Source organism: Chanos chanos, chromosome 13 (assembly GCF_902362185.1).
Source record: "Chanos chanos chromosome 13, fChaCha1.1, whole genome shotgun sequence".
Lineage (NCBI taxonomy): Eukaryota > Metazoa > Chordata > Actinopteri > Gonorynchiformes > Chanidae > Chanos > Chanos chanos.
The window spans coordinates 17,704,544-17,731,898 of NC_044507.1; the positions used below are offsets into that span (position 1 = coordinate 17,704,544).

Below are 27,355 nucleotides of genomic sequence, written 5' to 3' on the forward strand. Positions count from 1 at the left end.
CAAAGATTACATTCCTCCTTGATTTTGTTTTTATTTTTACGAAACATTGGTTTTGACATATTGGATAATGTAACCAAAGAAGTTTAAACATTTACAAACCTGATGAGTGGTTCTCTTGACCTGTATGGCGTTTCATAGGTCACATGATCCGTTATATTATCTTTAACACAGTCCCATGCCTTAGCTTATGGGAACAGAACATCATGGACCTTCCAGTTTAAACTAAACAAATACATATTTCACCTTGAGCTGTCTGTTCCTCCTGTAATACACTCAAATGTAATTTTACTCCTAAAGACTTTACTGCACTGTATCCAAATGAAAGGACTTTGAGTCTACCTGCTATGTGGCCAGTCTGAGCTTGAAACTGGTTGTCTTTGTATCTGAACTGGGACCAGTGCAGTACTGCATCCTCCTCACTGCAGCAAATGCACAGTAGATTTATCTGACTCAGTCTATGACAGGTAGTGCCAAGGACAGAGACCTAATGAGACATGCATTTCATATGAGATGCAGAAGAGGTGTGAATCTCCTCTATGAGTCAGCCTTTGATTTCTTTCTCTTTTTTTTGTTTTTTTCCCTTTTTTTTTTTTAGAGCTGCTCTTTTCTCATTCTCATACAAATGAAACAGAGCAATTCCCTCCCCCTCATCCGCCAGCTAAGCTGTAGTGACTACAGGTGACCAGTAGGAGGCAGACTAAAAAGAAAAAATCGACTCCTGTTAATGTAATTATCTTTTTGTCCACAGGAGGTCGCCGATGACAAGCCAACCCACCGTTCCCCCAGCAACGCTCTCTGGTATGTTTACTGTAATGAGACAAAGTCACTTGCGGGCACTCTCCCACACCAGCACTCTCCCACACATCGTCTCACACATTTACTCGCACACTTCCTGTTGTAAGCACTCTTGCCAGTTATCTGGTATAAGAGAATAATCAGAATCAGTGGAACTAATTGCTTCTTTGAAACTTGTACGTGACCAGCTTTAGCGAACTGAAATCTTCCCTGAAATCTCTCGCAAACAAAATCCCAGCTCTCGGTTCGTTCGACAAAAAAAAAAAAAACCACGGGGCCTGCGTGAGGTTATGGGACTCGACGTTATTAATAATTTACTCAGAGGACCCTCCACACACTGACACTACGTAGGCTTAGCTCCATAAAGAGTCGCTTTTTCCAGGGGCTGTATAACCTCTCTCTTATTTGTCTCAGGTTTCATTAACCGCTCTAACGTACGGCTTTTTTGTTCCCTTTAACCAAATGGGTCCTGTCCTGTTTTGTTTGTTGTGGGCATGTAAAGCCCTTTGAGACTTTAAACAGGCTCTAAATAAACCTTGTTGTTGTTGCTGTCGTGTACACGGGGAGTTCCACAATGCCTAAATCACAGCAATGTCAAATGAAAAAAGGATGTATTTACTCTCAGTTTGCTAGCTGTCTGGCCAAGGCGAGGAAGAAATTGTTGAAGACAGTTTAGGCAGTCTTACTTGTTCTTTCAGTGGCTTCAGAATTCCATAAAAATACAGTATGCTAACAGTTTCACTCTCAACTCTTTGGAACTGTAGGAAAGGTCAGCACCACTGAAACTGAAACTTCCATCCCAGGCATGCTACAGTAAACCCAGTGGTCTGTGGGTGCAACTATGACTTCACTGGAGGTGCCTGACAAAATCAAAACCAGAGATGTGGCTAAACTGTCTCATCTCTAATTCCAGCTCCATCTACTGGGGTTTTCAGTTTACTGTTAAACATCACTGACTCACAGTTTTTACACTAAACTAAATAAGAATTACATCGATATGTTATCCATACCACACACTCCTTTGTGCCTGAACATGTTCACATAAATTGCTAAGAGGGTTTTCTTTATGTGCTTACTGCATTTACTCCCATTGCTATTGACTTTAATCATATACAGTATACCCCAAAAAAGTAATATATTTACAACTGAATCATAACTATAACTATAACACTGAGGTTATGGATTATGCCACTGCTGACTGTGTGGTTCAAAGCAACTATATTTCAGTGGATGTTTGCGGTTCCCTATGTCGATATTTCCTTTCTTAGTCATTCATTATGAGCTGTAAATTTAAAAAAGATGCACTGCATGGTCACAGCAACACAACTCTCCGACTCCAATTCACGCTCAGTCCTCTCTCTCTCTCTCTCTCTCTCTCTCTCTCTCTCTCTCTCTCTCTCTCTCTCTCCCTCTCTCACTCTCTCACTCTCTCACTCTCTCTCACTCTCTCTCTCTCTCTCTCTCTCTCACACACACACACACACACACACACACACACACACACACCACATACACACCCTGAGATTCTAAGTACCTCAGTAAACCTTTCTTGGTAAAATAAATAAGGGTGAAGCTGTGTGTGTGTGTGTGTGTGTGTGTTTATTTACCTGCACGACTGCAGACATACTGACTCAAAATGACCTGCTTTAGATGACGGACTTCCCTCCTTTTGTCCTTCGCTGACTAGTCATACACGTGTGTGCTTACGTATGTGTGTGCTTACAAGGTTAGCACTACTTCGTGCTACTTCATGTACTTTTTTCTGCTCTAGTTGAAGAGATCTTGATTATTCATTCTTGTGAGAAACACTCCATTATTCATGAGGTCTTTGATCTTTCCATGTGAAGTTTATTAAACATTAATGTCCTAAAGCCATTCCATCAAATCATCACAGTGTCATTTCTTCACTCCTGACAGGAAATGACAAGACCACAGACTGCGATAAAGCACAGGTCCACAGTGTTGAAAAAGCCACACTTACCCACTCTTAAACCATTTATTGTTATTGTAGATTTGGACCTGTACTTTCTAAAGGTGATTAAGCCGTAAAAGGCAGAACAAAAGCACTCTGTTTAGAACTGTTTAACAAAAATAAAAATCTGAAAGGGAAGATTGTGGCAATAATTTTCTCAGTGTCTGTGGCAGTTTTCCACTTTAAGCTCAAAACTGAGAACTGCATTAAAATGGAAAAGGTATGAAAACGAAAATATATGTAATTAAGTGTAGTCTACATTAATTGAATGGTGTATTAGAAAGGCATTGTTACATTTGATGTGAAAAACAGTAGGGCTCTTTTAGGTGGCAGTATTCCTAATCACCTTTGAATCTCTTCTGTATGTAGAGGAGACATATCAACAGCTGGCCAGGGAAACACTGGAGGAACTGGACTGGTGTCTGGATCAACTGGAGACCATTCAAACCCATCGCTCTGTCAGTGAGATGGCCTCCAACAAGGTACCAGATTATTCAGTTATACCTGCTAACACACACACACACACACACACACACACGTATGTCCCATGGGGTACCAATCACAGTCTTTCAGGTGCAATGACATTATAATTGAGATGTGACTACACATTGAGTGCCCTGTGAACCAACATGATAACACCTTGGGGTCAATGGTGCATAACAAGTCTGGGTGGAGTTTCTTGAGTTTTGTGGCAGTGTTGAAAAAAGAGGCTGTTATTCTGCTTATTACGGCTCCTCATTACCTGTTCGGCTGATATGAAACAGACTTCAGTTTTCTGTTTGTCTGTATCTATCTATGAGTGTGTGTGTGTGTGTGTGTCTATCTTTGTAAGAAAACAACCTAAGAGGGTTCTTTTTAATGAATCTGTGCCCTTCTGTGTATTCTTAATCGTTTTTGTCTGTGTATGTGTTTGTGTGCCTGTGTGACTTGCCTGATGAACTGCTCTAGTTTAAGAAGAGAAGGAGAGAGAGAGAGAGAGAGAGAGAGAGAGAGAGAGAGAGAGAGAGAGGGGAAGAGAGGATGGGGAGGGTGAGGTGCTGTGGGTGGAGAGGACAGGGTTGGGGGGGGGGGGCATTTGGGTCCTGATGCTGATGTCTCTGCTGTAACCCTGGTTGCTATCGCACTGCAGTACAGTCTACCCTTCCTTCATTACCATTGGTTCTCTACTCTGACCACAAGCCATATTGTCCAATGAAAAATAGGCTGCTCTGCTCTATAGCTTCCATCCTTAAAGAGACAGCGTCGTTTTCTTGTTTTTGTCTCCATGAAGGTTAAGATTCTAAATATGTTTATATCATGCTGGTATTTTTCCTATTCTGTGTGAATTAGGGCTGAAGTGTGTTTGAGTATACAAATTATTAGGAGCTTATGTGTGATATTAAGAGGACGAGAGAACAAAACAACAAAAAAAAAAATGATGTGTGTGTTCATTCACATGTAGAAAAACCGGTACATGACACAACGAGGCTGAATGTTGGTATATTTGAAAAGGAAGCAAGCAACACGCATATAGATGCGCGTGCACACACACAGACACACACACACACACACACACACACACAAACACAAACACACTAACTCACACACAGTCATTTGTGCACAAATACATGGAATGCGCAAGCCCTTCTGCTTCTTTCTGTCTCTACTTCTGTTTAATTTCACCTGTAAACACACACATTCACATACAAACAGACACATTTTTCTACACACTTCCATGCTGTCTGCAGCACATGCGCACTCAGGGTACGCGCACTCCACACACACACAAACACATACTCACACACACACACACACACACACACACAGGCAGGCACACACTCACACACAGACACAGGCACGCGCTCGCTGCCACAGTGTCTGATTAGCTTTCGCGAGCTGTCTACAGCATCCAGAGAGACAGAGCAAGAGGCAGGCAGTCGGCAGTGTGTGGAGGACAGCTCTGTGGAGCAAGGATTAAACAACGGAGATGCTGAACGGAACAGCGATGGACTGACTGAGAACCTGGATTCTGTTCTGTACTGGGATTGCTGATATACTGGGAACACTGGGCCTGGTTTCTGGATCGGTGCGGTGGGGGAGGTGCAGGCGACGCAGAGAGAGAGTGAAGGAGAGAGAGAGAGAGAGAGAGTGAGAGAGAGAGAGGGAGAGAGAGAGGGAGAGAGAGGGAGAGAGAGAGAGAGAGAGGGAGAAAGAGGCTGTTTTTCCAGACCAAAGCTCGGCCAGGATTCTGTAGTCTGACTGTCTGCCAAAGGCCCCGCACTCTATTTCTCCTCTCTTCCATCTCTCTCTCTCCATTGCTGTCTATTTTCTTTTTTTTTTTTTTTTTTTTTTTTTGCCTCTTGCGTCCCTGGCTCCTGTCACCTCCTGTCTGTCTCTGTGACATTCTGTTCCGCTCCGTTCCGTTCTGTCTTTTGACGTACTCAGTCTCATCCCGATCTCTCCTCCGCCTCCTTCTTTTACCTTTCATCTGTCCGCATCACGGAGGGGTTTTTCTTTTTTTTTAATCTATTTTTTTTTTTCCCTCCACGCCTTTTCTGTCCTCTCCTGTGTTGCCTCCTCTCTGTGCCCTTCAGACGGTCCCTCTCTTTTCCCTGTCCTCTCGCTCTCCATCTTTGTCCTCTCCCTCTCTCTCTCTCTCCCCCTCCTGTTCGATTTGGGTCAGCTCCGTTCACTCGCTCAGATGAGATGTAGTCCCTTCGGCTCTTGGAACCGGGGGGCTCCTGGTGGGCCGTTTTCGGGGGACCCTCGTCCGTACATCGCCGTGGAGCCCGCTTCGTGGTTTGTTTGTTTTTCCGGAGGGCCTGGACCGGGGACTGGCTTCTGTATGTAGACACTGAGAGAAAAACAGAGAGAGAGAGAGAGAGAGAGAGAGAGAGCGCTCCAGCCCCCTGGACTCTTGCTCTGCTCTGCACCTCTCCGTCGGGCAAGCCGTCACTCTGGATTGCCCGGGTCTGGCCGGCTGCGGCCTCTCTGCATACACCCTGACTACACCCACATGCCGCTGGGGCACCCGCAGTGCTCCGCGTCCCCTCCACTATCGCCGCGCCTCCTGCCTGTGTCAGCGGCCCGCTCCGCCCGTCTCTCTCAGCATGGGCGTGGTGGAGGCCATTGAGCCAGCGCCCTCGCAGTGCCCGTCGCCCGTGCCAGGCGGCTACCGGCTGTCCCACTCCTCCAGCTACAGCTCTCTGCAGGGGAGGGGAGGGGCAGAGCTGGACCTGGGAGCGGCCGCGGATGGGGTGCTTGAGGGAGGAGGCCAGGCGGCTGAACGCAGGACCCCTTTAGTGGATCTGTTCTGTGAGACCTGTTCCAAACCCTGGCTCATCGGCTGGTGGGACCAGGTAGGGCTGGGAGACACAGAGAAGTAGATTTGGGGTTTCACTTAGGTGGAGAACATATCCAGAACTTTTCTTATGGTTCAGAACAAGGTCTGTTTGATCTGAAGAGGGATGGTCAGTTTGTTGAAAGACAATCAGATGATAGGACAGGGAAAGACTGGAGGGCTGAAAAGTGCTCCCACAGAGGGTTACTGCAGACACCTCAGGTTTAGGATGGATACAAAAGTGGGAGTTTGAAGGACAAGGTATACATTTGCATATTCCTCATTGTTGTCCCTAATTTTCTCATGGAGAGGTATATATGAGGCATGAAATGGCATTTCTTTTTAGTGATGTACTGTCTTTAGGTTTCAGTGTCAGTGTTGACTGTTTTAAACATGAGCTCCAGGCTCATTCCCCTGATCAGACTGTCTCTCTGATCAACCAATAAGATGGCTGCCCCTGTAAGACTTACCTGAAGTTGTTTTGGTTGCGCTTGACAAAGATGCTTGTGCAAGAGTCCTTGCTGTTGGTTGTTTTTGTTTGAGAATGCAGCTTGTCCTGCATTCTCTCTCTCTCTCTCTCTCTCTCTCTCTCTCTCTCTCTCTCTCTCCATCTCTCCCTCTCTCCCTCTCTCCCTCTCTTCCTCTCTCTCTCTCTCTCTCTCTCTCTCTCTCTTTCTCTGTCTCTCTCTCTGTCTCCCTCTCTTCCACACCTGCTGCTCCCTACATGCCCCCCCCCTCCACCTTTCCTGCCCCAGGCTAGCCCTGATACAGCTCCAGCTGGCCATGCAGTGAAGGGCTGTTGAGTAGCTCAAACAGGCATGAGCAGGAATAACCAGGCCGAGGTCCACATGTACCTTCCTCTCTCTCTTTTTCTCTCTCTCTCTCTTTCTCCCTTCCTTCTCTCTCTCTCTCCTTCTCTCTCTCTTCCTCCCTTCCCTCTCTCTCTCTCTCTCTCTCTCTCTCTCTCTCTCCCTTTCTCTCTCTTTCTTGTGCAGTATTGGATCGTATCTTTCAACATCAGATACAAAACATGCCCCTCTGTGTTCTGAGAGAAAATGAAAAGATTTTCTCTGCCTATCTTAGAGGGAGAATATTTCACCCTCTTTATATTCAGGTGGTAGTTTTTTAACTGGGCTATTTTCAAATGTCACAACAAGGTATGTGTTGCTTTAAATGATTTTTAATTTGCCTCTTTTAGACAAATGTAAGCCTTCCTGTTAAATAGATTTCAGTTGGCTACTCAGGTAGAGTGTTGACTTAAGTTGAGGCCAAGGATAAATAGTTTTACAAGTCAAGGTCTCTCAGTAAACAAGACCATGTTGTATGTTGGTTTCTCTGGTAACTCTTGCTTTTGGTGAAGATACACAGTGTGTCTTTCACAAACTCAGAAATTCACATTCTTTAACAGAGGACACACTGAAGATACACTCGTAAAAAACACCCGACACTGTGTGTTAGTATGTGCTTTTATGACTCAGCATTAATGTAATGAAAACCTTACATTGCCACATGTTGTGTATACTGTTACAAAGCTACACATTTCATTTCCATATTCATATTTCATTAACAGAGTTTGATATATAGTTAAATAGGCCTAGAGAGTCTGACTCTGTCTTGACTCTGTCCTTGATTTCTGTCACAGGTTTTAATTGAATATTTGATGTGATGGAGTTTGACAGAGTGTTTGCTTCTCGGTTATGGTTTTTGGACTATGTATGTCAACCCCACACAGCGTTAGTTTAATGACTTTGACTATGCGACTTATGCTTGACTGCGTTCAAAAAGCGTTCCACTGTTTTTAATCCATGTGTTTTGCTATAGATCTTACAATTGTGCTTTCATGTTTGTCAGTCTGACAGTCCTAGCATTGCATTCACTGAGAGACATTCTCCTTATTTGATGAGTCAAAAAAAAAAAAACCCTGAAAATGACTAACCTAACGATTGATCATGGTTTGTACAGAAATAGACAGTGAAGCATTTGAGATGTGAGGAAAATATGAGATGAATAACTAGACAGTGAGAGAGACAAAGGAATCATGCATTTGATAGGGAGCCCAGTACAGAGGCAGAGAGAGAGAGAGAGATGGCTATATAGGTAAATGGAGAAAAAGAGATGACAGAAAAAAACAGAGAGAGCTCGTGACGAAGGGAGCCAGATGAAAGAGCGTCGGAAAGATGGGAGGATGATCCAGGACAGGTTGACCTTGGCGGAGGTCAGAGTCAGACACCTGACTGCTCTCTCAGATTGTCACCCCACCAGTTCCCTCTCTCTCTCTCTCTCTCTCTCTCTCTCTCCCCCATCACGCTGCAGGACTGACTGTGAGGAGGCAGTTGCTAAGGAAACCTTGCGGTTGCCATGGAGATTGTAACGTGTGAACGGCCAGTCAGTGGGACAGACCGGGGGTCTTGTCCGACCCGCGCTGCCGACGCGTGTGTCCGTGTTCTCTCTACCTCTTAGTGGTTTCCTTTTTCTTCTGCTTGCTTTATTTAAGCTTGTGATTGGTTGATAGAGGCACGTCTAGGTTTGTGTTTGTGGGAAACTCTTGCAGTTAAAAAAAAAAAAGAGCTGACGGCTCAGCTGTGATGTGCTGTGGCTGAAATTTACCCACAGTCCCAAACGAAGTCACATCTTGATTTGACTGGACAGTGCTATAGATCAGGTCATGACAGTGTTAACCAAAAGCTATATATGCAATTTAATAGCATGTACAGAGCACACATACAGCTCTGCAAGATACAGCTTCATCTGTGCCTTCACAAAAATGATATTGATATTGATATGAATGAAGAGAGGAGATCAAGCTTTTGATTCGGCCCTTTTTTTCTTCATTTGATCTCGTGAACAATAACACGCCTGAAGATGTTATAGTTTATTAATACTGGCTCATCAGAGATTTATCGAAATGCTGTGTGGGTTTTTGTACGCTGGATGTCTTTGTGAAAAGCTCTTCTAGAGACTTCAGAGATACAAAGTGTCAATGGTTGTTCAGCAATGACAGCAGTTTTTACAGTTCTGTCAAGACACCGTGGTGTTTAGCCTTACGATGTGTGATGTGGAGGCTGAGATCAGGTCTGTGCTTAGTGCAGGTTCTGTCTAAACACTGGAAGAACATGATAACATTCACATAGTTCTGAAAAATATGGAGGTAAACGTGTGTTTTAACACTTGTGTGATCACTATGAGCTGCTCATGCTAATTAATATTTGTGATCTGTCTCGTGATAATGTCCTTTCCTCCCCTTGTTTAGTTTATCAGCGTGGTGTACAGAGACTGACCTCTGTCTCGTCTTTTCTCTCTTTTACTCCTCCAGTTCAAGAGGATGTTAAACAGGGAACTGTCTCATCTGTCGGAGATGAGTCGCTCGGGCAACCAGGTGTCTGAATACATCTCTACAACCTTCCTAGGTAAGTGTGTGTGAGTGTGTGTGTGTGTGTGTGTGTGTGCGCGTGTGTGTGTGTGTGTGTGACCGTGCCTGTGGCTTAGTACTGCATCTGTCTGCAGCATTAAGGAGCTAGAGCTTCATCATCACAATGGCACCAGAGAAGACATCTGCTTTAAGAGGACCTAAAACACTGACCCAAAACTGTCTCCTGCACTCTTAGTCAGCTCTTGAGATTCAGGATGTGTGTGTGTGTGTGTGTGTGTGTGTGTGCATGTGTGTGTGTGCGTGTATGTGTGTGTGTGTGTGTGTGTGTGTGTGTGTGTGTGTGTGTGTGTACGTGTGTGTACGTGTGTGTGTGTGTATGTGTGTGTGCGTGTGTGTGTGTGTGTGTCACAGATAAGCAGAACGAGGTGGAGATTCCATCCCCTACACTCCGGGAGCGAGAGAAGCCCATGTGTCACATCAGTGGTGTTAAGAAGCTCACACACAGCTCCAGCCTGACCAACTCTGCTCTGCCTCGTTTTGGAGTCAAAACTGAACAAGAGGATTCACTGGCCAGGGTATAGCTGCTTTGACTCGTCTGTGTGTCACACACACTTATTAACACAAAACAAAACTCCGCGCCATACGAAACTGTTCATATCCACCAAAAATACAAAATTACCAATGTCATCAATGTATGGATTTCTTGCTAATATACATGTATAATTTTCCACAGGAGCTGGAAGACTTGAATAAGTGGGGCCTTAATATATTCAGAGTGGCTGAATACTCCAATAACAGACCACTCAGTTGCATCATGTTTGCCATCTTCCAGGTATGCTCCACTCTCCAAAGTGCCCTTCATATTCTCTCTGACTGGCTGTCTTCTCGTGTGATAATCCTGAAAATACAACACACATGACTTTGCGTGAAAAGTGTTGCCAGATTAACTTCTGTCTCCTGTCAGATAAGGATACAGTTCTGAAAACTGAATTTACAGAAAATCACCATTGTTATGTTACCATTGTGTCAGGTCTGTTAAGGATCTGCTTCCTCCTTCCTGTCTACATCTCTTTCTTTCCTCTGGCATGTCCTGCACTGAATTTGGCATAGGTTACATGGAAATTGACAAAGTCCAACATTAAGTGTAGCTAAGAACATTACAAAGACCATCGTAAAGCACCTTTGTAAGTGCTTTTGTCATCCTCCAGGAAAGGGATCTGTTGAAGACTTTTCGGATCCCCGTCGATACCTTCATAACGTATGTGATGACGCTGGAGGATCATTACCATGCCAACGTGGCCTACCATAACAGCCTCCACGCGGCTGACGTCACGCAGTCCACTCACGTCCTCCTCTCCACGCCCGCTCTGGACGTAAGCTCTCTGACCGGTTTAACTCACATTCAGAGTCACGTTACTTTTCCATCGTCACAACCTATATTACACAAGAACAATATCATAAACATGAATGCTGAACGTGTTGTTGTTGTTGTTGTTGTTGTTGTTGTTGTTTTGGTTTTTGTTTACTCACGACCGGCGCGGTCTCTCTTTTGAACAGGCTGTGTTCACCGATCTGGAAATCTTGGCTGCGTTGTTTGCCGCGGCTATTCATGACGTGGATCATCCTGGAGTGTCCAACCAGTTTCTCATTAATACCAGTGTGTCTATACCACCTCACAGTCTCCTACAGCATTCCTCTGTCTGCCAAAGACTGTTTCAGTGTCTTCTCTGTATTAAATAAAGAGCCAGAGGAATGACCTACATAGAATTTACATTCAGATTCCAGAATAACTGAATGATACAGGCATTTATGCAGTTAAAAAATAGTAATGACGATAGAAAGCCTAGCATTAAAACAGATAGCATTAAAGATAGCATTAAAATGAAGATAATTACAGAACCACAACCTGAAGCATGTTTTTTGACGGCACTGAAAAAATGATTTATTGGAATTCATTTTAAAAATGCAAATAATTACACCCAACTTTATTAAGTTTCTGTAATATGAATATTTGCTTTAGTTCACTTGAAATATGAAGTTGAACAAACTAATGCTTCAAATTAAGCGCTATGAAAGAAAAAAAAAAACACCCACGAGCATATTTGAAAGTACTGGATCCTTTTCTGCTTTCCTTTTTTCCCGTTGTCTGACTTTGGCACTGTGCTGTTCTGCGAGCGACCTTGACCTCCGACCTGACCTCTACTGTGTTTCTGTCAAAGACTCGGAGCTTGCCCTGATGTACAACGATGAGTCAGTCTTGGAGAACCACCACCTCGCCGTGGGCTTTAAGCTGCTTCACGAGGAGAACTGTGACATCTTCCAGAACCTGAGCAAGAGACAGCGACAGAGCCTGCGAAAGCTGGTCATCGACATGGTAAGATCGCCCTAGCCACACCTCTCTCTCCACCCTGCTTTCCCGTCCTGTGCGGCGCCTTGAGGGCGTGTTCTCAGAGACGAGCTCACGGTATTTTATCCGTTTTTGTCCGTCCCCGTCCCGCCGGCTTCGTTTTCTCCTTAGGTGTTGGCGACCGACATGTCGAAGCACATGAGTTTGTTGGCGGACCTGAAGACGATGGTGGAGACGAAGAAGGTGACCAGCTCCGGAGTGCTGATGTTGGATCATTACACAGACAGAATACAGGTGAGCAGTGTGGACCGCTAGCGTTGGCACCACATCTGTGACGCGCTTTACATAGAGAACAGTAAAAGCACTTTCATCAAAACCGAAATGACATACTGCTGAGTCGTGATGTGAAACTCCTACAGAATACAGTTCCTATGTGGAATAGCGCCCTCCCCAAAACTGCAGCTCGGCACTCCCGCTGTGGAGCTGTTATCTAAGACCCAACTGGGTTTGAATGTATTGACTGACAATGAGTGTGTATGTGTGTGTTTGTGCGTGTGTGTGTGTGTGTGTTTGTAGGTTCTAAGAAACATGGTGCACTGCGCTGACCTCAGTAACCCCACCAAGCCTCTGGCAGTATACAGACAGTGGACTGAGCGCATTATGGAGGAGTTCTTCCGACAGGGAGACAAAGAGAGAGAGCGTGGGATGGAAATCAGTCCAATGTGTGACAAACACACTGCATCTGTGGAGAAAAGTCAGGTATGCAGCACACACACACACACACACACACACACACACACACACACAGACACACATACACACACACACACACGCATACACATCCACACACACACACACACACACGCATACACATCCACACAGACACACACACACACGCACACACACGCATACACATCCACACACACACACACACACACGCATACACATCCACACAGACACACAGACACACACACACACACACACACACGCATACACAGACACACACACACACACACACACACACACACGCATACACATCCACACAGACACACACACACACACACATGCATACACATCCACACAGACACACACACACACACACACACACACACACGCACACACATCCACACAGACACACACACACACACACACACACACGCATACACGCATGCACGCACAGGCACACGCACATACATGCCCCTGTGCACACAGACACACACATACACAGACACGCATACACACACACCCACACGAACCCACACACGCTCGTGCGTGCATACACACATACACACCCAAGCCCACACACAGACACGTCAGATGAATCACACACAAACCCAGACACATTCACACACACACACACACACACACACACACACACACACACGCACATATACTCATGCTCCCACATGGACATACACAGACCCATATGGTCTCTCACACATGTTCACACATGCACACACATATGCATATGCTGCGTCTCTCTCCCTCTCACACTCGCACACACACACACACACACACACACACACAACTTAGAGTGAGGCTGCTGTTCTCAAGCACCCTTTATATCATATGCCTTTGTCTTTGGTATAGGTTGGTTTTATTGATTACATTGTGCACCCATTGTGGGAGACCTGGGGGGACCTGGTACATCCGGATGCTCAGGAAATCCTGGATACTCTGGAAGACAACCGTGACTGGTACCAGAGCACCATCCCGCAGAGTCCATCTCCTCCCCCCGACGGCACCGACAACGAACTGGACTCCTGCATAGACAAGTTTCAGTTTGAGCTGACACTGGAAGGAGAGACTTCTCAAGAGGAAGACAAACCAAACCAGAACCACGTGGGGAACAACAGCTGTGAGGCAGAGGAGAGAGACAGAAAAGGAGAAGGGGGAGGAGGAGGAGGAGGAGGAGGAAGAGAAATAGTGGAAGAAGGAGAGGAGAAAATGGAAGAAGGAGGTGAGGAAGTGACGGAGGAGGTGGTAGGGAGAGTAGGGAGGAGGAGACTGCAGGTTCAGTCAGTGGTTGTAGAGGAGGATGAGAGACATTCTGATGGGAGTCCGGTGGAGGAGGCTGAGGAAGAGGAGGAGTCTTCCTCGCCGGCCGATGACACATGAGCCCACACGTCCCTGGGTGTTGTTGGGAAATGCAGACAGTGGGGTGTCCCAAAAAGTACTCTTCTTATTAATCTCTTCTACCCCTCTGTCCCTCTCATTCACATTCCCCCTAATACTCATGGCCAAACCATGAACAAATAAGACTTACATCTACTTAAACTCAATAAGACTTTCTGATTTTAATTTTCAAAAAAAAAAGGGAACAAAATAATACTGATATCCGAGAAGTAATTAACACAGCAACTGTAGAATTGGAATGGGTTCCAGAGCCCTTCCGGATGAGTCTATGAGGTAATGAGAATAAATGGAAATTAGAAGAGTTTTTAATGGGCCATTAAAAGACAGTGTAGCACCCTGGAATTACAGCACGTACACACACACACACACACATGCATGTGCATGTGCGTACAAACACACACAAACACACACACGCACGCACACGCACACACACACACACAAACACAAACACACTCGCACACGTACATGCACACACACACACACACACGCACACACCTGTTTTTACCCACCAAGGCCACTATTTATTGTACCACGCAATACGCGCACATATAAATGTGTGTCTGTGTATGTGTTTCTTTGGGGGGGGAGAGAATATGGTTTGGAAGTTAATCTTTATCTCTTTGGAAAAAGCCATCTTTAAAATGGAGTGTAAAGCAGCATCGGCAAATGTTACTAGTCAACACGTGTTATTGTTTTAATAGGAACTTTGTCCTCTTCAGAAAAAAAAAAGAAAAAAACAAACATATATGAATATTAACTTCTAAGTGACTTCTTTTCCATTTCTGTTGGAAAGAAACCACGAGGGCAGTCTATAAGAGAGAGAGAGAGAGAAAAGAGGAAACAGATACAGTGGAGGTGATGAGGAGGTGGTTGAATAAGGATGTCATTCGAGGGGAGCGATTGCGTGGCCTGTTTCCACAGGCTCCACCCCCTCTTTCCCTTTACCAGGAGTGCTACAAGTGCAAGACGGCCGCGTGCCTTTCTGAACCACCAGCTTCAGAATCGAAGCTGTCGTGAAGCAATGCATCGTGGGACAGGAGTGTCTGCTTTTGTCTTCAATTTTGATTGTCTCTCGTTAAAGATTGATCTATTACTCTTCACAATGTTTGTGTGCGTGTGTATGTGTGTGCGAGTGTGTGCGTGCGTGCGTGCGTGTGTGTAGCATTTGCATTGTCTCTGTGATAACACGTTTTCAACTATAAGTCTTCCTTTTGTTGCTTTTTGTTGTGGTGATGGAAAGTTTAGGATCTCTAGATAAGGAGTGTTTCCCTGTCTTTAACATACTGGTAGATTAAACGTCTGCTTATTGCTTTATGTGTTTGAAAAAAAATGATAGTCACTTTGAAAATAAGCCATGTGATGCTTTAGGGACATATGTTTTGCCTAAATTCTATTTATTATTGTTCTGCCAAATATGTGGAAGTAACAGAATAATCTCAAGAGCAGCGCAAAATTCACACCCAATCTATCACCCTCACCCACTCACACAATGCATTTCTGCTCTGTCTTCACCACAGACGCACTCCATTGTGTTTTACTTAAAGCAAGTGGTGGAAAACTAATAAACACAGAGCGCTTTCGGGTCAGGTTCAACAAGCCTATATGGGAAAGAATGGAAAAGAACTATTCAATTGAGTTTTACGTGAGGAGAAACAGAGCTTAAACAGGGTTAGAGGCATTGGAGAACACAAAGAGAGAGATGAAGAAGGACAAAGAATTTTAGTGACGAACGGTGGAGGATGTGAAAGACCTGGACAGTCATACTTTAGCCATTATTAAGTTTGATGCTTTTTGCCTTAATGTTAATGTGCAGGGTAATTTCCTGTCACTGCATAGATTAATGAGATTTGCTTAACATTCTTAGTCTTTGTTGTGTGTCTTGTACGTTCGCCTCACTCTCTGCCTATAGACATTTCCATCCTGTGCATATGGAGGTTACGGCACCTGTGTTGTTCTGGTCGTGGTGCAGTATGGACTGATTTAAGACTGTGACATGTCGGTTTGAGTGAACAGAGTCTGATAAAATACAGCAGTGTGGGGGTGTGTGTGTGTGTGTGTGTGTACCAAGCGGTGGGACAGTAGTGGAAATGTAAGTTTAGGAGTTCAGTTGTTTTTCTCACAAGTACTGCGAGAGAGAGCGAGAGAGAGAGAGAGAGAGAGAGAGAGAGAGAGAGAGAGGGATAAATAAAAAGATATAGACAGGGAAACGGACGGTAGGGGAAAGTATGAAGAATGAAATGATGAGGTGTGTTAGTATGTTTTCTCAGGTGCATCAGACTAATGTTGGGACAACATTAAATCAAAACATGATGCAAAACAGGGATATGTCTTTGTGTGTGTATAGTCAAATTCTGTTACATAACAAACATGTCAGTCTTAGGACTGTGTATTTTGCTGTGTGCAGAACATATTTAGGGAATCAGTGAGAGTGGAGAGGTTCGCATCTCAGATTTTTATAGCTTGATTTGATCTCCGTTTGACAAAGAAATCACAGGTACTTCGTTGTGAGAAGAACAACGTCAGTATCCTTCATGAGACGTGACAAGCTGGTTTCTGCTGGTCAGTAGCTTAGCTTCTTTTAGCCTGTGCCTGTTGGAACAGAACCTTGGGTAACACCATTCAAGTCCCAGTAAGAGTGCTTGTGATTGGATCAATCAGGCGGCACTTTGGCCTGTGATTGGTAGATAGCTGAATGCTAACCCAAGGCTGCTGTGTTTGTGATTGAGAATTGAATACATTCCTCATATGCATTTGTCTTACCTTAAAATTGCTTTTATTTTGTGGCTTTTTTATGTGTTTGAGCTCTACAAACAACAAATATACTATTTGCCATTTTAACACGAAACTGTAGCAATTGTTTCTTATAAAGAAATTATTCAATTAATTACTTGCTGCCATTCTTTCTAAATATCAACGAAGAGAAACACACTAAATACCACAGGTGTTTTCTTTGAACAGTTTGTGTACAGTTTTTATTTTTGTATCATTCTGGTTGATGGTCTGGAAATTGACAAACTGCAGTATAATATAAATAGTAGAATTATCACTGCTTGTTTTGTATATATTGTAATGTTGGATTGTAAATTTAAAATCTCTTAGAATCAATCATTTTCACTGACAATTTATCACTTTTAGTTGTGATGAGACGTAGTTAAATTGTTCTATGACAAAAAACAAAAAACAAAAACAAAAACAAAACAAGAAAAAAAAAAATCAAAAAACAACATACACACTTTCACACTTCCCTCTTTCTCCCCTCTGTATTTCCTAATCTTCCCCTGTTTTTCCTTCCACTTTGAATGAAACCCACCCATCCTCTCTATATATGTATATTGAATTGTATTGGACAATAGAATTATCATTGGTAAACTCTAAAACTTGTCTGTACCAGCACTTTATTTTTCTGTGGGTTGTGAGGTGGCCTGTCTGGATTAAACAATGTGTTGAAATGTTGGAAGAGGTGGTTAATACTGTGTGACTGTGGCAGAGGTTAGACAAACATTCTTGTCCTAAACTCTTATTCCATTTTGCTACTCCCTTTTCACTCTATTCTTTGCCAATAATCCACACTGCAGTGGTTAATAATTCCACGATTGTGCCCTCTTCTGTGAGGATGGGTCTAAAAGTACAGCTTATAACGGATAAGGTGATTTAGGGAGCGAGCACGGGTGTGGCTTAATTGTATAGAAAACTATGTCTTTCATTTCTACTTTTAAGTCACCTTGTTTTGTTACACTCCCACATAGAATAACTCTCTGGGCTTTAATGACTATGTTACTTGTTCACAAGTTATGGAAGTGATATACATGAGAAACACGAGAAAATGATTGTAATATTTGTAAAATACATTGCTGTAATGTGTATAATGTGTCCAAGTTATTTTATATTATATTATTTTTATGAAAGGTTTTCCTTTGAGGGAACTGAGGTGTCATTTTGTGAATAAAATGCATTTAATAAGCAAACGGCTATATATATACATATATATATAAAGCAAATATATATATATATATCAGTATATTTTTCTTTTATTTCACTGTTCGGTACTGTAAAGTGTGTTTAAAATACAAATAAAGGATGATTTTTATAACATAGCAACTATATTTGCACATTCTTATTTGTCTCTGTATTATGTATAATATAGACCAGAAATTAACTTTTACACACTGACAGTCTTGAGTCAGGCGACTGTTTTATGGTTTAAATAACCCAGCTGACTCATGTGTGTCAAAATTACAGCAGAAAGGAAACTGGCCTCTGATCAGGACCTTCACAATACTCATGTGTCTGTCATAGCCAAACAATATGCATCTCCCACAGTGTGTGTGTGTATATATATATATATATATATATATATATATATATATATATATATATATATATATTTGTTCAGCATATTTATATCAACAACACTGTAAACATCACACAACATTTTAGACAAATTCACTGGCCGTGGGGGTAAAAGATGCACAGGTGGATTTTGTGCTGGTCTTGCATTTTCATGCTCTCTCACACCCAAGAGAGAAGAGTATGCTATGGTAAATGAAGAGCAACAAAAAAAAATCAAAACACAGATTGCTTTCTCATACTTATATTTTGAAAATTTGGTCCTGTTGGTCGCCATTTTGGAAAAACCTCCTGTTTTATTGCCTATTGCGCTTTTCCCGCATATTAAAATCATGCGCAGGCGTATCTGTCTCGCCATGTAACCAACCAATTACATTAGAACACCACTGTGTGCTGAAAATCGTCACACTTTCTCCGAGCGCGCTACGGAAGAAGGTATGAATGATTAGCTTACCCCTGGTTAATACATTTAACTGTTTGTTTAATCAAGAGTAACTGTAATGAAAATGTTCGTTTTTGACACGTTTTCGTGCACGTTGTGTTCACTGTTGACTTATACGTACTGACTTAAATTCTATTTTAAATGCTGAGCACCTTTTATCCTCTATATTCGGGTGCACGGGCAGTCAAGTACACTGTAGCTATTAGTTAGCAACATAGCCGGTGTTAGCGAGATTAGCTATTTAACAAATCTAGAAGTGAGGTGGCAAACCAGCCATGGGTAACTGGGCAGTGTGCTTTTATAAATGCATGATACAACAATACAGGCCGATAACTTAATGTTAGATTTCGAATATTTAAAGTGGCTAACTTTGGCCCGTGTAGCTGTTCGTTTTGCTGTAACGAAGGCTTCCCGAAGAGCCTCAAGGTTTTGTTAGATAATGTAGATAATAATGATAATCACTCTGAATGGGAGAAATTGTGTAAGGTCAACGTCGTAAGATTGTGGCAAAATGTTTGATTTTGGGTATTATCATATTTGTAAATCGCATGTTGTATCACAACATGGCAGAATCTCAATGATTTTGATTCACTGGTTTATACTTCAAGGTCACGCGTAACATATTCCTGAAGTTTTTGGAGGGATTGGAATTCAAACTGAAACATGTCCTGTGCACATCTACTGTTGGTCCTAAGCGTAGCAGTGAGCCTTGGGTCTGCTGTGGAGATCCAGCGGCCTCGCGGTGTACCGCTGTCAAGTAAGTTTACATTTTCCATTCTTGTAATTAACTGATACTCCCTCCTCAAATCGACCTGTAGTATATGCAAAATTAACGGCTCATTGGACTTATTTCGGAACAGTTTTGATTCTTTATTTTTACCACTTTTATCTTTATTGTTTATTTTTACCACTTTTATCTTCCATCCCTGGACTCGTACAGAGCGGCAGTTTTATGAAGAGAACAAACCTTTCACGTGCCTGGATGGCTCGCGCACCATTCCTTTTGACCGGGTCAATGATGACTACTGTGACTGCAAGGATGGTTCCGATGAGCCAGGTGCTAATCTCTCATATTTTAGACAAGAAATTAATAAAATACATTCAACTCAGCAAGTTATAATGAGCATAGCCTGAAATGATATAAAACCACAGTTAAAGGCCTAACATTGTATCGAGATGTACTGTTTTTTGGAAATGTCATGGCTCAGAACTCTCTGTGTTAAATGTTTTTGTTTCCCTGTCTTCAGGCACTGCAGCTTGTCCTAACGGAAGCTTCCATTGCACTAACGCCGGTTTCCGCCCCACGTTTATCCCATCCTCCCGTGTTAATGACGGCATCTGTGGTAAGTACTATTGTTCCGTACTATGATTCAGGACTGTTGTACTGGATATTTGGTCTTATACTCTTTGGGAAAGCTGTACTGGGAGATTTAGCCTTATGTTTTGCTGAATCATTTTTCCTGCCCCAGACTGCTGTGACACCACGGATGAATACAACAGCGGCGCTAACTGTCAGAACACATGCAGGTGAACTTGTCGTTCTCTCAACATTCATTTTAATAACATGAGAACTGTTCTCAATGAATAGCAAGGGTCTTCGGTCACTCATTCAGTTAAATATTAACTTCTATATCATAAGAGACCTCTGTGACATTAGATTAATGTGTCACGTTCAGCGCTCGTGAAGAATTGCCTACATCACGGCTCATAAAATCTTATAGTCTGTTACGGATTGCATCACACGTTACCAGTCGTTCACTTGCCGTTGAAATTAACGGTGACCTTGTATCCTCAGTTGAACTGTGCTGAAAATCATTTATGTTATTTATGTTATGACTTTGAACTTATAGGGAATTAGGGCGTAAGGAGAAGGAGAGTCTCCAGAAGTTAGCCGAAATCACCAAAGAGGGCTTCCTTCTCAAACAGCAACTCATCGAGGAAGCCAAAAAGGGAAAACAGGACAAACAAGTAAGAGCAACTATTTGAAGTTCACCCCCCCCCCCCCCCTAAACTCAAATCGTCAGTAACTTCCGACTCAGAACACTGGTTTTCCAGTGGGAGGCATTTGTTTTCAGCGGGCTGAAGTTCAGTGGATTTTTTTTTTTTTTTAATCCATCTAGCTCACGTAATATGTCGTCTCTCCTGCAGGCCAAGCTGACTGAGCTGCAGAACAATAAGAAAGGGCTTGAAGAGAAAGTGGAGGCGTTGCGCACTGTGAAAGAGACTGCAGAGCAGCCAGAGAAAGAAGCAAAAGAGCGCCACCTGAAGGCCTGGGAGGGTAAACGCGGATTTTTTTTTTTTTTTTAAACATTGTTTATCCTGGTGTTTTGTTTGCTTTTGGCCTTTTTCATTACCTATTCATTGTTTAATTCACTCCTAAAGCCTTTTGCGTGTGATCTCAAAGTGAAATTTTAATGAAAGAATCTAAGCCTCGTCCCAATGAATAATAGTTCTGTGACCATTCATTTAAAAACAGAGTTTATTTTAGATGATGCGTATGTAGGTTGACTCTGCAGGCAGATTTCAGCCGATCATAAAGCCAGTTTTTTCGCGTCCCATCTCTGATCCTCTGTGGAGGCATCGCGAATATTTCCAAAATTGGTTTTTGTTAACGTTATTCTCTTTCCATTTCAGAACAAAAGGCAGTCATTCGGGCCGAGAAGGACAGAGCCAAGATGGCAGAGGCATTTTTGGAGTTGGATGATGATGCAGATGGCTTGTGAGTACCGTCTATCTGTGTGGGGGGGGGTGTGTGTGTGTGGGTGTCTCTATGGAGCGGGAGAGATTGAATGAGACAGCCTGGATTGTTTGTCTTGTGCCAATGAATAATGGGCCTTCTCTTTTTTTCTCCGTCAGTGTGTCTGTGTCTGAGCTGCAGTCCCACCCAGAGTTGGACCCAGATACGGATGGCACTCTAACTGAAGCAGAAGCTCAGGTACTCTCAACGCTTTGGCTCCTATTCATGTTTTCAGCACATAGCTCAGTGTCCAAAAACCCATTTTACCCTACTCTTTTTCTATCGGACTTAAAATTAATTGTGCAAAACTTGAGAGATTTGCTTTGCCTTTTTTTTTTTATTTATTTTTTTTTTTTATTACCAGAACGTTCTTGGAGGAAGTGCGAAAGTGGATTCAGCGACATTTGAGAACGTGTGGAGCAGCATTAAAGACAAATACGTTTCAGAGGTCAGTGTCACATAAACATGTATTTAATTTAATCCGAAGTCAGGATGAAATTCAGTCAGCAAAATAGTTCTCTGTTCATTAGATAGTTTCCCTTTTTTTTTGGCTCTGGTCTGTCAGTTTGGATCATTTGAACTTATAAGCATAGAAGCATAGTCAGTACCATGTTTGGCGTCTTTAGTTCAGTGCTTTTCGCTCTGCGGTCGTCTGACTCCAGAATGAGAGAGGTCGTGTACTTGCTCTCGCTGCATTCGGAGGGGGCGGCTGTTGCATATAAATCTTTCATTTTTTTTTTTTTTTACTCTCACAGTCTCAGCCAGAGCAGCCTGCCGACCAAGTGCACATCCCTCCACCTGAAGAAGCCAAGGAGCCAATCACAGACAACGACTCGGAGCAGTACCCCGAGGACGACATCGGAGAGGATGACGACGATGACGATGTTGAGGATGACGAGTACCACGAAGACGATGACGACAAGGTTGCGAAACGCGGCCACGCTCGCACGTCTTTTTGTTCTCCAGTACCGTCCTGGGTGTATACGTGATCCCCCGTCCCTTATATCTGACACGTTTTAGAAACACATAAGTTAGCAGTGTAACAGCAGTCATCCTCTGGCATTAATCCCTGGTTCTTTCTATAAAGCAAATGTGTCTGTTTGGAGAGTTTTGATTGGTGGAGGGGTCGTCATGGTAACGTCATTGCGTGCCGTACAGGTGACCTCCTCTGTGCGAACTCCGGAGAGTAGTGATGGGGACGAAGAGGCCATGCCCCCTTACGACGGCGAAACTCAGAGCCTTATCGACGGTGCGTTCACTCTCTCACATACCGCCTGGAAGAGAGAAAGAGATCGAACAAGCCACCACAGCATCACAGTTTTGTCTGTTTTCTTGACCGAGAATGTCCTGCGATTGTAAAACCGTGTAAGTTATTGATGGTTTTCTGTGGTCTGCAGCTGCTCAGAAAGCCAGGGAGGAGTTTGAGGAGTCGGAGAGATCTCTCCGTGAAGTGGAGGATCAGATCAGGTCGGTCCCACTGCACCATCCGTCTCTGCAGTCAGCTCTCCCTCACAGTCACTAGCTTGTGTACAACCATCCGGTCTAATTACTTTACATGTGCACTGATGTGAGCAGCTGTGTGTTTGCGTTTGTGTCGACAGGAATCTGGAGAAGGAGATCTCCTTTGACTTTGGACCCGACGCGGAGTTCTCGTACCTCTACAGCCAATGTTATGATCTCAGCACCAGCGAGTAAGTCCAACTGTTTCTCTGGCTTTGATTATCGATGAGATGAGGTGGAAATGGTGTTTGTCGACATGTGCGTATGTCATAGCGTGTGAGGTTCCACCGGACTCATCGACGTCCCCCTGTCATTAGGTATATCTACAGACTCTGTCCTTTTAACCGGGTTACCCAGAAACCCAAGTACGGAGGATCTGAAACAAACCTAGGGTAAGAGGAAAATCACCAGCACTTCTACATTCACTTACATCTTACCCTTGCATCAACCCATACCACAGTGTTAGTGATGAACAATTCACCAGATTTTTCCTTGGGTTTTTAACAACCGCTGTTGAACTGATGTTTGTGTGTAGCTCCTGGGGAACGTGGTCAGGACCAGAGGAGAACAGATACATTGTGATGAAATATGAACATGGCACTGGTTGCTGGCAAGGCCCCAACAGGTCAACAACAGTAAGTGCCTCTCTCTTTTTTTCTTTTATATTTGTTTTGGGGGTTTTTTTCCCCCTGTTCACTTTCTGGATAAGTATTTGGTTTTTTGGTGCCCTCCTCTCTGAGTTAAAACGTTGCTCTGGTAATGTACTCAGGTGAAGCTGACCTGCGGTAAAGAGACTACGGTGACTTCCACCTCGGAGCCCAGCCGCTGTGAGTACCTGATGGAGTTCACCACTCCGGCCGTGTGCCAGGAACCTCCCAGTCTGGAGGACACGCCGCAACACGACGAGTTCTAGACATCCTGTCCTGTGAGTCCTGTCTACATGAATACGTCATGTTTTAGTTTTTTGTTTAATCCATAATTGTCCGCTGTAAGGTAACATGAACTCACATTATGATACATAATACTGCTATACATCGTGAATAAGTCTACGAGAGGAAATACATATATACACCAAATTTATTTGCTTGTGGATATTATTCTCAATGTTATTTACCCAATTGTGTGGTGTTAAGTTGTTTTTGAGTTGTTCCGATGATTGAAATGATGACCTCCACATTTTAAATATGTTAGTATTTGTGTTCTTAATAATCCTCGTGTTCAGAAATCCAGTGGACGGTGAGAAGAGTGAGAGTAGAGCTGAACCATAGTGTCTGATGATTGATGTAGTCTGAATAAAACCTCTGGATGACACTATGTGGACATGAATCATGGCTGAGCGTCAGATGGTGGAGGTAGCTAATGGCCTTTTTAAAGAGGTACAGAATCAGCAGAGAAAAGCCATCTCTTCTAGCTATCGCTGATTCATGTGTAGATGACATGAGCATCGTTTAAAGACTCAAAGCAACACACAATTGTTTTTAGTCTGCCCGTTTTGCATATGTCTAAGTTATGGCTTAACGGTGGTCACTTAAGGTTATAGTTTTGTATTCTGAATGATCCAAACGCCATCATACTCAGAGTGGCCAAAAGGATATAATAAAACCAACAGATAGGGCCACCTGTGACCGACTGAACTGGATACCGCAGAATTTGAATAGCTTGACTGACAGGAGAGTAATTTAGTGACCTTTGATTGGCAGTTGCCACATATAAGCCCGTTAGCTATTAACGGCACAGAGCTGGGAAGTAACAAAGCCGCAGTAAAGGAGTGCGTTTCCCTCTGGCTGAGTCATCCCCTCTCTCTCTCTCTCTCTCTCTTTTCTTCTCCTTTGTTTCTCAGGTTTGCTCTGGCGGGACCACGCCCTCTCCTCTCTGGTTTCAGTCCGTCAGCAGCGGCAGCAGTCAGGATGGCCTCTCTCAGTAAAAATAGCATGCAGTCGATTAAATCTTTCATGACCGTTTGCTTCTCTTGTCCCTTTCTCTCTTTTTTTATACCGAAATGGAATCAAATCTTTCCCTCACATTCCACTTACGTGTCGAATAAAGTGAACTTGAAAAAAAACGTGAGTCATTGGTTGTCATTTCTCGGTTAATTTCTTGCAGTTGATGCTATAGATATAGTATCATTCTTCAAGAAGAATGTCAGCTCTGTTTTTGTTTGAGTGTTTTTGTACTGGATTATTGTACAGTGAAAAACTCTTAGAAATATATCAATTCAAACTGATGCTAACAATTCACATGTTACTGGTAGAGTTGGTTGGGGAAAAAAAAAATGCAACAGACATTGACAGTCACCCTTACTACAATGCTTGATTTAAGCCACATCGATATTAATAGAAAAGAAAGAAAGGGAAAAAAAACACCACTAATATTCGTAAGTTTTATTTTATTTTATTTTTTTCTGGCATGTAAAGTACAAATAATTAAACAATTCCATGAAAAAGTCCTCAAGCGTCTTCAGCTGTAATCCCAGTAATAAATATCCTAAACTAAACTCAAAGGTTTTTATTTTTATTTATTTATTTTTTTTCCCCCTTAGTTACATTTTTCTTTGTCATTGTTCGTTTGGTCATGTTTGGAAGTGTGAGATTTTGATCTTAATAGACTGACACTGTGGGCATCAGCACTTTCCTTTTGATCGTTTTTGTTCTGTTTTTTTTTCTTTGATTTTTTTTTTAATTTTTTTTTTTTTTTTTTTGGATTTATTCACCATTCCTGGAAAATGTAAGAACAACATTGCTAGGTAACTCTGTGTCCCTTCTAAATTAACTGACACAAAATACAGTTGGTTGAGATACAGGAACCACTGACCCCTTTTCCTGGCTCAGTGACTCCCACAATGCACTTTCTCCACTGCTTTGTACCAATTCTGACATGAGAAGCTGTTATACCCTGACTGTTGGTGACTTCATGTGTTTACTTAAAAGACAATTATCCAATTAGGATCCTTTTTTTTTCTCTCTCTCTCTAATGCCACGGGAAGAAAGGCATTCTGGGAGTACAATAAGCCTCAGGTCTTGTCATAAGTCCAGACTGAAGCTGGACCTGGTTTTAGACTGGCCCCACCCCCCTCTCCCCAGGTCTTGCCCTAGGCCATGACACACTCTGGGGTTTTTGAAAGTGGCTGGAAAAACAAGACTGTGATTAGATTAAATAATCAAAAAGGTTTTCATTTAACAAGACAAACAAAACACAGGCAGTAAAGGCATAACATCTAGCACACAGCATGTATGTTTATACACGTCAATTCGTTTAATATAGCAGTGCATTCTTTGCCTATGGAGAACTTTTCCAAATCGTAATTCTAAAGCTGTTTTTTTTTTAACTATTTGTTCCCTTTTAAGAAAAGAAAAAAGGTGTAACCACGTTTTGGCAAAATTAAATCATTTCAAACTTGCAAATATAATGAAATAAACCATAAATATACACAAAACATACTTTTATACGAGGCAATAATAATAATCATAATAATGATAATAAATAGTTTTTAAGTTAACAATAAGTTAAAACTACAAGCTTAAAGTCGCCCAAATAATACAAGTTTGTTGGCGCTATATTGAATTTTTTTCAGTTTAAATTATTTATGTTGCAACAAAAGCTACCACAGACTTTTACAAACACAATTGAACACATTTTGATTGAAATTAAAGTCTAACTAATTCTAAAAACCTGCATACACTGTAAGCACAGCAACTAATTTTAAATAATGAAGAAAATTATAATAAATTGTACCCAGTAAAAGCAACCAAATAAAATATTTGACCCATGTGTGTCCTCTATGGAAACGTCAACAACACAAATGCGCTAAGTTAACATGTGATTCTGATATGTAAAATAAATCAATAAATTACAAGAAAAAAAATGATATTTTGAAATCGACATGGGCTAAAACTGATGATATATTAGACAGTTTTCCTTTCACGGTCTTTTAGAATCGCTCTTTTCCGTACCATAAACGGCTGTTTTTCGTTTTTTTTTTTTCACTTGCGTGGTCAGAGCGCTAATCAGGGCCTGAGGAAGGGATTATGGACATTTTTTTTCCGAGATCAGAGCTCTTGGTGCTTGTTTGATTCTCTTAATGAATCCGTTAGTTAACACTTGTTTTTTTTTTTCTTTTTTTTTCTTTTTTTTTTTCTATTTCACCGTATCGTTTAGCTGATCCTTTGACTATTCCGCAAACCATTTTCAGTGTGACGTTTAATTTATTTTTTAAAAAATATATATATCTTTTGTTCTCAGTCAATATAAAAACGAAGCACATTGCACTTACTGTTCCATAGGAAAGTTTTTTTGTCTTTTTTTTTTTTAAATGATTATTGTTGTTGCTCAAGCAGTGCAGTACATTTTTGTCTCCTGCCCTTGTCCTGGGCTCTCTAACCGTAGGTGTGGG

At 42.5% G+C, this 27,355-nt stretch overlaps 2 protein-coding genes across 4 annotated transcripts in view; both read left to right on the top strand.

The window, feature by feature from the left end:
• Window positions 1-13,921, top strand: part of pde4a (phosphodiesterase 4A, cAMP-specific) — a 38,170-nt gene extending 24,249 nt beyond the window's left edge. Inside the window, exons 5-16 of one of the 3 annotated variants that reach the window (XM_030789873.1) lie at window positions 749-798; window positions 3,137-3,249; window positions 9,400-9,493; window positions 9,868-10,031; window positions 10,190-10,288; window positions 10,665-10,829; window positions 11,014-11,113; window positions 11,676-11,830; window positions 11,975-12,097; window positions 12,380-12,562; window positions 13,394-13,763; window positions 13,800-13,921. In XM_030789873.1, coding sequence (XP_030645733.1) covers window positions 749-798; window positions 3,137-3,249; window positions 9,400-9,493; window positions 9,868-10,031; window positions 10,190-10,288; window positions 10,665-10,829; window positions 11,014-11,113; window positions 11,676-11,830; window positions 11,975-12,097; window positions 12,380-12,562; window positions 13,394-13,763; window positions 13,800-13,921 — 1,738 coding nt within the window. Of the gene's footprint in view, window positions 1-748; window positions 799-3,136; window positions 3,250-9,399; window positions 9,494-9,867; window positions 10,032-10,189; window positions 10,289-10,664; window positions 10,830-11,013; window positions 11,114-11,675; window positions 11,831-11,974; window positions 12,098-12,379; window positions 12,563-13,393 lie in introns of all 3 variants that reach the window. The other 2 variants (XM_030789874.1, XM_030789871.1) reach the window with 2 other exon arrangements.
• Window positions 13,922-18,645: 4,724 nt separating this feature from the next.
• On the top strand, window positions 18,646-25,027 carry prkcsh (PRKCSH beta subunit of glucosidase II). The gene is made up of 18 exons (XM_030789875.1): window positions 18,646-18,721; window positions 19,337-19,485; window positions 19,669-19,785; window positions 19,976-20,071; window positions 20,198-20,255; window positions 20,579-20,696; window positions 20,877-21,006; window positions 21,363-21,447; window positions 21,585-21,663; window positions 21,830-21,913; window positions 22,221-22,388; window positions 22,624-22,714; window positions 22,863-22,932; window positions 23,067-23,156; window positions 23,283-23,357; window positions 23,501-23,600; window positions 23,735-23,890; window positions 24,806-25,027. The coding sequence occupies exons 2-17, from the start codon at window positions 19,392-19,394 to the stop codon at window positions 23,876-23,878; spliced, it is 1,599 nt and encodes a 532-aa protein (XP_030645735.1). The 5' UTR covers window positions 18,646-18,721; window positions 19,337-19,391; the 3' UTR covers window positions 23,879-23,890; window positions 24,806-25,027.
• Window positions 25,028-27,355: the final 2,328 nt, after the last annotated feature.